Source organism: Agelaius tricolor, unplaced genomic scaffold (assembly GCF_023055355.1).
Source record: "Agelaius tricolor isolate 1412-34295 unplaced genomic scaffold, bAgeTri1.0.p SCAF_7, whole genome shotgun sequence".
Classification (NCBI taxonomy): Eukaryota; Metazoa; Chordata; class Aves; order Passeriformes; family Icteridae; genus Agelaius; species Agelaius tricolor.
In genome coordinates this window covers 17,303,871-17,315,159 of record NW_027269267.1, presented here as the reverse complement: position 1 = coordinate 17,315,159, position 11,289 = coordinate 17,303,871, and the positions used below count along the sequence as shown (strand labels likewise).

General features: G+C 44.5%; 1 protein-coding gene across 1 annotated transcript; it reads right to left on the bottom strand.

The window, feature by feature from the left end:
• RBBP7 (RB binding protein 7, chromatin remodeling factor) lies at positions 1 to 9,883 on the bottom strand. The gene is given in 12 exon segments (XM_071431123.1): positions 1 to 516; positions 1,303 to 1,413; positions 1,925 to 1,982; positions 2,893 to 2,969; positions 3,541 to 3,556; positions 3,558 to 3,610; positions 3,700 to 3,900; positions 4,213 to 4,298; positions 5,734 to 5,895; positions 6,350 to 6,487; positions 8,277 to 8,402; positions 8,688 to 9,883. Coding segments are annotated over 12 exon segments (1,113 nt in total). The 5' UTR covers positions 8,704 to 9,883; the 3' UTR covers positions 1 to 447.
• Positions 9,884 to 11,289: the final 1,406 nt, after the last annotated feature.

The window sequence follows — 11,289 nt, the reverse complement described above, 5'->3', positions numbered from 1 at the left end:
CACTTTTAAAAATAGATTTTATTTATGCAAAACCAATCTAAAAGTGGTGTGTAAAAGTGAAAAGCTCTTTTTACATATTAATACAAAAGGGTATTTTTATACAGTTTCTATGTGTGAAGAGTGAGGATTTGACTAATTTACATGAACACACACACAGTTTATTTTAAAAAATAGACACAGATATTAAGTCATTCTTATTTTCTCTAAAGTTAACTGCTGTACAGTATACAACAGCTCAAAGTGCCCACAGAACCAAGGGTATCCCATGACAACTTGATTATACAAGCTTTTTCCTTAATCCAATTAGGAATATTCCTGTTTTGATGCAATGCTTCTGCCCAGTGATTGTGGGGTTCTTTGCACATTTCTTTAAGGGCTTTATTTTATGTATACTGTAGTCAAATTACATTACTATGTCATTCCCAGTAGTTCCTTAAAGAAGAAAAGTTACATTCCTTGAGCTTCCAGTTCAGCTGCTGTTATATCTGGTTCTTCATCACTGTAAATGTTTTCTGCCTGAAGACACAAAACATTACAAGTGATACACACAATTGTTTTTAAACAATCTTCTACACTTCATACAGAAAAACCCCTCTATAACACCAAGGTGGCACAACCATCATCCCCTCCTTGATGGAATTTTCTTCCTGCCCTTTCTTAAAGGGTTGCCAAATTTAGAAATGTGTACACAGTGGCTACATGTTGGCAGCTGCCTTCTTGCACTGCTCCATTTCAACAGCAAAAGCAGTAGCCACTTAACCACTAGCCCTATTATGAACATTTTATTTGGAATTATTTCAACCACAGGTACTAAAAAAAGAAGCCTGACCAGTGACACACATTTTAGTCTGTTAAGAGTTTTTTAACTCAGTTTATTCCCAAATTACTTTATTCCACATTTCTAAGATAGCTGATCAATTTCCTGTAATGTAAAGTAATATGAAATAACTGGGGATTTAAAAGGCATCCTGCTTTACAGCCAATATATGAGGGAGGAGGGGCAAGAGTAAGTCTTGGCTAATACTGGATATAAATTTGCAACTGCTTTGTTAAGAATAAATCTTAATGTCAATTAGTACCTAGAACTTGGAATCAAGAATTAACTAGCAGTTGCTTTTATTCAAGTTGGTTTAGTCTTGGTTTTCTTTTTAAAGTCTTACACTTTCTGATTAGATCAAGAAGTATATGGCACAGACAACTTTCAGTCCTTGAAGGCACAGGCTGCCCCAAGAAGAACAAGCCTTCTCAGTTTCATTTATACAACAAGCTTTAGAGTAATTCAAGAGCTGTTGTGACACTCACCATCTGCCATATCTGCGTTATGTTGTCCTCTGATACAGAACAGATTACCCAAGGCTCATTAGGATTCCAACAGAAGTCTGAAATTTTGGCAGTGTGTCCTCCATGAATAAACTGTTAAAAAACCCCACAAGCTTCAGTAAGCCATTTCAACTCTAGATAAATCTGTTTAAACCCAGGATTCTCAAGATAAATTCATCATGCTAACAACTATCCAAAGAAAACCCTGCTACTAGAGATTCCCAACAGACATAAGGAAGGTGTTCAAGTGCTTCCATTTGCTGCTTATGGACACAGATGCAGTTGCTGGGACAGCATTTGAGATAACAGTTCCTATTACTACAGCAACAACTGACATCCTCAAAATGGTCTCTCTTCACAGAGGGCTGGGCTGTGAAATCCAGCCACATTTCATTCTGATTATCTCTAAGAGCACTTACAGAGTCACACAAGACATGGGGAAACCTTCAGAACTGAAGAGAGGAAGCCTACAGCAAATTAAAGCACTGGACTGGAAACTCAGGAGGTGAAAAGATTTATGAACAGCTGCAGTTTTAGCAGCACAGTGACAAGACATCCCACTGCCACACAGCATGTCAGCACTGAAACCTGAACAAAAGGGTACCAGCAGCTCAGGAGGCCCATCTTCTGCATCTTCTGCAGACTGCTCTTCCCCAGTTTTACTGCAAGAAAGTAGTTTATACTTTTTATTAAAATGACAGTTGCATTCTCTGTCAGCTTAACTGAGCAGCTCCTGGCCTTTGTTTCCCATATTTGCAATTTGTGTTTCTCACTGTGAAATATCTAAAAGCACCAGGTATAAAACATCAACTGCTTGGCACTGTCATTACTGAAATGGAATCTTAACTTGTGAAGCACATGGAGGCAAAAATCACTTACTGATGTGATGCCCAAAGATTTTTAGCCTTTTTCATATTTGTAGCTTTGTAGATTTTTAATATATAGTTGTATGATTTCTAGTACATTTCCTGCCCTCACTCACATTTAGAATAATTAGCTAAACCTTTCTAACACATTTCTGAAATTCTGTTTAGTCTTATTCTTAAGAACAGAATTTCTGACAAGGACATCTTGTTTTCCACCAGAAGTTGAGCGACATAACAAGAAATAGGGCAAAGAAACTCTTAGACCAACTCCAAAGGACCCAAGGATATTTTACTGAGCCAATTGATCTCCTATTGGATATACCTGCTAGATAAACTAATTAATTAACCTTTTTAAAATTGCAGAAAATTCTTTTTCACACATACACTTACAGCCATATTTGTGCACCTGAAAGCTTTCATTAAAGAACTGCTTTTTATCCTACCACTTTAACACTGTTGCAAGTTTTGTCTTTTGAATCTAGGCAACAAGTGGACAACAGAAAACAATGCTATTAGCAAGAAACCCTGATGGAGAAGTAACTTTACATGTACTGTGCTGTTTCTATTTATACCCAGAAGACCAGACCTGAGGTAGGCAAGAAAAGCTAGAGAACAGCACAAATCAAACCTGCCAAATAATGCAGGCCTGCAGCCTTTTTTTTAACCATCTGTTCACATAGACTAAGAGACAGGAATTGTTCCTCACCTCAGATCCCACACGTTCAGGCGACGATCGGTACCACTTGAAGCAAGAATGGTTTCATTATGAGGAGACCAGTAAACCTATTGAAAGGAAACAACTTCAGGGAGCAGCTACTGATTTCCAAAGCATATCCTGAATAACCAGCACCCTGGCCACTAATTTTTAACTATACTCTGTAAATCAGTTTCTTCCAGCACAGAGGACATTCAGCAGCTCAAATAAACTGCTTTAGTCTTTAAGATTTCTCATACTGAACAGACAACATTATTTCACTGTTACAGATTTACAATATTTCATGAAATCTGTCTAAAAATCCCTGTTACTTGCACTTAATTAAATAGGCAAAGTTCACAGAATTAGGCTTGAACCCAAGTCCTCTCCATAGCACTTTATTTTAGAGAAACCTTCTACTTGTATTTAAGGTACTTGTGGCACCCAGTATCTTTTTAGCAGTAAGTTGTTGATTACTTGCTTCAAAGTGGGGAAGAGCAGAAATAAACTACATGGTACTGTTTGTAATTGTCAAACTCAACATAGTGAATTTTGATTCAACAGATTTATTTGTGTTGCAAGAACGCAAATCTACATATTCTTGTCCAAGTCAGTACTCTTCTTTGGTTTTTTTCTACAAGTTGTAAGTAGTTTACCCACCTGAAAAATCTCATCCATCAAAAGAATGGAGTTTCAGCTTTAAGTTTCAAAGATCCCACAGAGCCACCGTCTGGGAGACACAAGCAACAAGAAATTGGCTTTACTATAATGGCTTTCATCTGCAGTGCTCAGGAATGTAAAGTACACACAAGTGAAAACCTTGTCAGCAGAGCCAGTTGCCAGAATGAACTCGCTGTAGGCATTGAAGGACAGGCAGTTGACCTCGGCTGCGTGAGCATCTACTGAGTGACTCGGCTTGGACATGGCATTAGATCTTGTGCCCCAGCTGTGGCAGTGAAGGGCTTGGGGCAGGGAGGAAAGAGGGAAAACAAACAAACTTAAGTTTTTATAGGAAGTTCTCTGTCACTACAGCTTTTATTACTAAACTCAACTCTGAAGGTACAGAATTCATTCCAAAACCTTCAGTATTTTCTGTCTGTTGTACATGAACAGCTTGCACCATGAAGCTGACATGCTGACATACAGATTAGTTACATCTTCTTTTCAAGTGATGTGAACACACTAAGTGGCATGTAGATTTCAGTGAATCTGCACCATCACTGTAGCTGATTGCCATAAAGAGCTACATGAAATCACTCCAAAATTCAGACCCTTTTTTTATCCAAGTGCTGTAGACTAGGTCCAGTGGCAGTGATTCTGTTTTGGTTTTACCTTTTTTTCTTTTATATATTCTCTGTATTCTTTACAAATACATTTGTAGCCTATTGTATTAGTGGTTAGTTTCCCATGCTGTTTCCCTAGGCAGAAAGACAAAACATATTCCAAGGGCCCCTATCCTATATTGGTTCTCCCTGGCTACCAAGGTTGAAAACAGCTCGTGGAGGCACATTTTCACAAAGTACAGCCAGTACCAAGGGGGGTGCTCCAAAGAAGGGGTTTGACCTGAGGGGTAATTGCATCAGCACTTGTCCTCCTAATTGGTGCTTTTTTAGTAAATTAGCATAATTGACAAACTTATAAAATTGTATGCACCCCCATGGAGAGTGGGCTTTTGTGGACATTCTTCCAAAACTGCCCCGGAGGCCTCCAATAAAGATCCCCTTTTATATTACCTCCCATACCAATATCATCTCAAAAGTGTGTTTTGTTTCATTTCTAGGTTGAAAAGGGGCATCAGCAGGACACAGCAGACCTTACCCAAAAATCATCAACAATCTTGCCCTCTTTGGGTCCAGCATTTACATCCCATAAACACACCATCTGTAAATAAGCCACATTCTATTGAAATGCAGACTCTGATTGTATCATCTTTCAAATAAATAAACAATCACACTCTACATATAAAGAGACAACACTCCTGAAGCAATTCTTTGCTTTTGAAAAAGAGCACTTATTATGGCATAAATGAGAGCTAAGTTATCAATCAGCCTTCTGCAAGTTCAAGGCCCAAGGATTATTTAGAAGGTCACAAAAGCAATTTACACTTTAAAGTTCACAAAGGAATTTATAAGCTATTATTTATTGATCTCTGAGAGTCTTATTAATTTATGGTCTTGACCTAATCCAGTTTAAAGGTTTTTTTCCAGAAGACAACTATAAAACCATTCTGTTCTTACATCAAGAACCTTAAAAAGAACTTGTGGTTGATAACAGTCTAAAACCAACTACAGCCTTTAGAAATGTAATTACAATATGTGAGAGCTTCCCCACATAACAATACACAGCTGCACTAGGACAGATTTTCTCCAATTTTCTACTACAGCATAAATTAGGAGTTGAGCTTTTTTTACAGGGGAAAAGATGTGGTTTTTTACATGATCATCTGATGCACTGAGAAGATGTCCACTCAAATTTGAGTTCCATGATAAGCCATAGCCTTCCTTCCGGTGTCCTCTTAATCCAAGTTCATGATTACACTCTCCACTTGGTCTGAAAGATAGAAAATTCCATTCATTTAGCATGTCCTTGCACACCAATTCATAGAAGCATCATTATCACCCAAGAACTTTGTTTCTGTTGCAATAATTATATTTCATACATGAACCTCTTCAGAGAGTTCTGTTACTACCAAGATTCTTTTATGAAAATGAGCATAATCAAGAAGTTAAAGTCACTGAAGATAAGAACCTTTGGGTTCCAGAGCCCAGCAACTCTGTCCCAATCACAGTTAAACACAAGTTTACCCCTCTGTGACAAAAGGCATTTTGCTTAGCTCCAAGGAGCCTGACCCACCTGGTTTTGAAGGATGTTTAGTGTAGTCAAACACCAGCACATCAGCAGAGGTGTTTTTGTCGCGACGATGCGGCATGTAACGGGCACGGTTCACTTCACCCTCATGGTTAATTTTAATCTCCATCTCAATTTTGCCAGTCACAGATCCAAAGCCACCAAGTTCTACAGTTGTCAGAAAAATGTTAGTTTATCCCATCCATTATTTCAGACTACTGAAACAGCATTTCACAGCATCTTCCCTACTCCAAGAAACAGTGGTAGCACCTTATTAAACCCAAGCAAAGACTAGGAAAGACTCACACATGTAACACAATACCATTAACACTTCTGATATTTAGAATCCTCTTTCAGAGCTTTAGTTTTTATTTGAGGTAGATGTGTACCAGTTTTCACCACAACTGAGAGCTGGTAAGCATTCTAGTAGGGATTGCATATCAATGTTGTCGAAGCTCTTCTGAAACAAAAAGTTTCTTCTTTCTAATTGTCAAGCATTAGTGTGGACTGCTAAGTATTTGTCCACTTTTGTATTTAATAGAAAGTTAGAACATCATTATCAGAACAACTGAAAGCAGTAATGATACTGCTCAAACAGAACCTAAGAATGCTGCATACACACCTCCTTTCTCACTGTCAGACTTCAAAGAATCAAACTGATAATTGTTGGGAATCTGGACTCTGGCAACAACCAGGTGATTCTGTTCATCAGACATGTGTGTTCCCAAAATCAGCCAGTGCAGAGCATAATCCTTCTGGCCTGTTTAGAATAATAAATGTTGGAATAAAATTATGTGCTCAGTTCCAGAAGTTCTGTAGCTTGCATCAACAACCCTGAAGGCTTCAGGGAGCTAGAAAAGAAGCACTCTCTAAGAAATCATCCCCTTTGGTGCAAAGCTTTGTGTAATAAAGCAAACTGGACTCTGTCATGAGCCAACCAAAGACACAACCAGCAAGGCTCGAGTGACAATGCAAGGCAGTAAACATTGCCACTGTGGCTTGAAAGGGACAGTTACATTTTGCACAGCAGTTAAAGGAGACACCAATTCCTACTTTGGTCTAATTTCCCTAGAGTCTCACAGTATTGATTTAGGAAACAATCAATACTCTTTCCATAAAACATAAATACTGAGGAGACAAATGGCAACCTATTTTAGTTACTTCTCTTAGGAGCTTTTACCAGTTATCTGAACTTGAATCAAATTTCTCTTCTGGTGGCTAAATGCAACATTTAGTTAAAAGTGAACAGCTGGATGGATGGTGCCATTCATCTCTGAAAGGACAAATGTGAGCAGTAAAAATCAAGCAACCTCTGCATTCTTGAATGCAACAAATTATGTTTCCTGAATCCAAGCAATCCAGAATCATTTGGGCAATCATAAACTACCACAGGTATTACTACACCCTTTCCAAATGTAGAGGGGGGGGGAAAATACAAAGCCAAACAAGAAACACAATGCACATGCACTTACTTGCATCAGGAACAGCTGTCCCATCATGTCAGATGCCATACAAAGAGGCAGTCCTTGCCTTAAATGGCTTACATATTTTGACAGAGGATAATTGGAAATACCAGGTTTTAAACTGAATATTAAGTCAATCTGCAAAATATGAGGCAAGCAGAAGTGTTCCTCATAAGGGCTCCACACCCTCAAATCCCCACTGCATTTTCTCCATGCCATGACTATTTAGCTCACATCTCTCAACATCATCCCCAGACATTCTGGTACCCAAATGAAGTGATCACCTAACCAACATGTAAAACATCCCATATGTAAAGTGGAACTTAACAGAAGAAAGAGACCATCCTCTGATAACTGCATGAAGCTTACACACAGGGTATTTTAATATCTACCTAAAATCCCCATTACACCAGTCCTTGTCCACTACCTCAGTGGAGCTCTGAGTTGTTACTGCAACAATTTAAGTTCTGTAGTAGTTGGCACATGAACAGGTTCTATCCCCATCTTCATGATTCTTTAAGAAAATAAACTGAACCCACAATTTTTTTCAGGGGGATATGGAAGAATGGGAAATTTAAACACATTAATTCAACAATGAACCAGGGACAAAACCAGGATGCAAAGAACCAGTTTTAGAATATTCTCTGAAGTCCAGTCTTAAAAGATATCAAACCTATACTGTACTATAGATACTATAGCTTGATGGAACAATATATACAGAGCACATGAGGAAAATCATTCTTTATGAATGAGCTAATTTAGTAGATAGATTTCTCGATCAGAATTAACTATAGATGAGCACTAGATCTCTTATTTAGAAATGAACTGAGAAAGATTTCTGTGTTCACACCTCACAACACCTTCTGCTAGGCTAATCTAGACGTCGGTGAAGTATCAACTTGTGACCTTTTTCCTGAAAGCAAAATAAAGAGCTACAAGATAACAAAGAGAAGTCTAACCCAAATTGCTCTCGTCTCGCATGGGTTTTATCCTCAAGGTACTCAGCACACACGGTTGGTTAACAGGAAAGGAGCCGAGCGCCTCCCCGGCACCTTCCCGTCCCTCACCTGCTGACCTCAGGCAGTCACTGCACCGTGAGGCCGGGCCACTCCAGGGCGTGTGTCATCACCAGGTCGTACAAGAAGGGGAGCTTTTTCTTCCAGATCTTGTACTCTTCGCTGATGACACGCTCCTCCACCGCGTCCTCCAGCACTGCAGGAAGGGAAGGGATGAACCTAGGGTGGAGGGGCTGAATGGGGCTGCAGCACCGGCCGGGATTCTACCGGGGCGGGCACGGGACAGGAGCGGGGGTCCCGCAGGACCCTCGGGGGCGGCGGGCGGGACGGGAACTGCAGCCGGCCATCCCTGCTCCGACCTCCCGCGGAAGCTCCTCGGGGAGGAATCCCGGAGCGCCGCAGCCCCGCTTACATCCCCGGGCACTCGCACCCTCACACCCACCGCCCGGCCGGGCAGAGGGCGAGGGACGGGGGCTCCTACCGTCCGTGCTCGCCATGTCGGGAGACACGCGGCGCCAGGAGGGAGCGAAGCGGCAGGGGGAAACGGAGGAGGCGGGGAGGGAGGGAAGGAGGGAAAGAGCGCGCACAGGAGCCCCTGGAAAGGCGGGAGGAAGGGAGAAGAGGCGAGGGTGCGCAGGTGGCGAGGGCGCCGCAGACAGGACCCCCGGCCCTGAAAGGACTGCCGGGCTAGGGCGGGGCGGGGCGGGAGGGAAGGGACCGGGGAAGGCGAGGCGGGGCCGGGGGAAGGCGGAGGAGGGGCCGGGGGAAGGCGGAGGCGGGGACGGGGGAAGGCGGAGGCGGGGACGGGGGAAGGCGGAGGCGGGGCCGGGGGAAGGCGGAGGCGGGGCCGGGGGAAGGCGGAGGCGGGGCCGAGGGAAGGCGGAGGAGTGGCCGGGGGAAGGCGGAGGGGGTAAGGCGGAGGAGGGGCCGGGGGAAGGCGGAGGCCGGGCCGGGGGTAAGCAGAGGCGGGGCCGAGGGAAGGCGGAGGAGGGGCCGAGGGAAGGCGGAGGAGGGGCCGGGGTAAGGCGGAGGAGGGGCCGGGCCGGGGGTAGGCGGAGGTGGGGCCCGGGCCGGGGGTAGGCGGAGGTGGGGCCCGGGCCGGGGGAAGGCGGAGGAGGGGTCGGGGGAAGGCGGAGGTGGGGCCGGGGGAAGGCGGAGGAGGGCCCGGGGGAAGGCGGAGGAGGGGCCGGGGGAAGGCGGAGGCCGGGCCAGGCCGGGGGCAGGCGGAGCAGGGGCCCGGACCGGGGGAAGGCGGAGGAGGGGTCGGGGGAAGGCGGAGGTGGGGCCGGGGGCAGGCGGAGGAGGGCCCGGGGGAAGGCGGAGGAGGGGCCGGGGGAAGGCGGAGGTGGGGCCGGGGGAAGGCGGAGGTGGGGCCCGGGCCGGGGGAAGGCGGAGGCCGGGCCGGGGGAAGGCGGAGGTGGGGCCCGGGCCGGGGGAAGGCGGAGGCGGGGCCGGGGGAAGGCGGAGGCGGGGCCGGGGGAAGGCGGAGGTGGGGCCCGGGCCGGGGGAAGGCGGAGGCGGGGCCGGGGGAAGGCGGAGGCGGGGCCGGGGGAAGGCGGAGGTGGGGCCCGGGCCGGGGGAAGGCGGAGGCCGGACCGGGGGAAGGCGGGGCCGCTGTGCTGCGCTCTGGCCGCTGTGCTCAGCTGTGGCCGCGAGGTGGGGCTGTAGGTAAAGCAGCGCCACTGAGGACACCTCTATTAAGTCTTAACCTAATGAGCCTAAATCGCCCTAAAAACGTGGATATTGATCCCCCTTCGCAATGAGAAATTTTACAATTATTGAATCATAGACTGGTTTGGGTTCTTAAAGGGTCCTTAAAGATCAGCTCATTCCAACTACCCTGTTGGGTAGGGGTGCACTCCACTAGACCAGGTAAATAAATCTGTAAGTAAAAATGGTTGCAGTGGCCACAGCTGAATAGTTACTGTTTTTTCAGCAATGGGGATGAATGTTGCTTAGTTTTCTAGAAGAAACGTATGTTTTAGCTATTTTTAGTTGCAGTTTTAGCATGGAAGGCACTGACTGCATTACTGAACTGTCAAACACACAGGATCAGTCAGGGTTACCAGTTTTAAATTCTATCTCTCCCTAATGGGGTCAGTGGTGGTATCTCATACCCTGACAAGTGGCATGGCTTTGTTTAAGCAGCCATGTACAAATCAAACATACAGCCTTACCACCATCCAAATCAAACAGACAGCCTTGCCACCATGCCTGCTCAGCCTTGCTGATCTCTCAGCTATCAGTGGACAAAAGATTGTTTAAGGGCTGTTGGATGGAGCTCTGAGCAACCTGGTCTAGTAGAATGTGTCCCTGCCCTGCCCAGGGGCATTGTAACACATGATCTTTAAGGTCCCTTCCAACTCAAACCATTCTATGATTCTATGATTTAATTTAACTGCTTTCAATTCAACTTAAATGAACGCTTGCCTTAACCAGGGTAGATCTTTCTGGCAGCTAATAACACTTTCCAGAACAATAATGGAAATAGAGGCAGTTAAGAATCAGGTTAGATTCTCCCAAATGCCCTTAGACATTCAAAGGAACTTTTTGTCTCCAAATAGCATGTGTTTTCTTGCCATGTTGTAAATTACAGTCTTAAGATGAATCCTTGCTTCAGTGTTAAACTCACAGAGATGAATCCTGTATCACCAAGGCTCATATGCATGGAGTCCCAGAAGGGAAGGAAATCAACTCTGAAGTGCAGCTCACTGTGCTTAGCTATGGATGGTGGCAGGAGAGAGAGGGAAACAGCTATATAATAGCTGGCATTTCATTTTAATTTCCCCTCTGTGAGGACACTCTTCATGGACTGAGCCTTCTAGGGTCTTGAACCAGTTTTTCAAACAAGGAATCCAGTTCTGGAAAATGTTTATGTCTAGCAAAGGCAGGCGACTCCGAGGCTCTTAACAGCAGCCAAAGGTTGCAGCACGGGAATCAGGGAATAAGATTGAGGAAGGCAGCCAGCTCCTCCAACTGGAAGCTTTCCCTAATAAACCATTACTTTTCTGACCAGAGTGGTAAAAAATAGAAATCTTTTGGTGATGTTAAATAAGTATAGATTAACCTTTGCCTTAACCCGC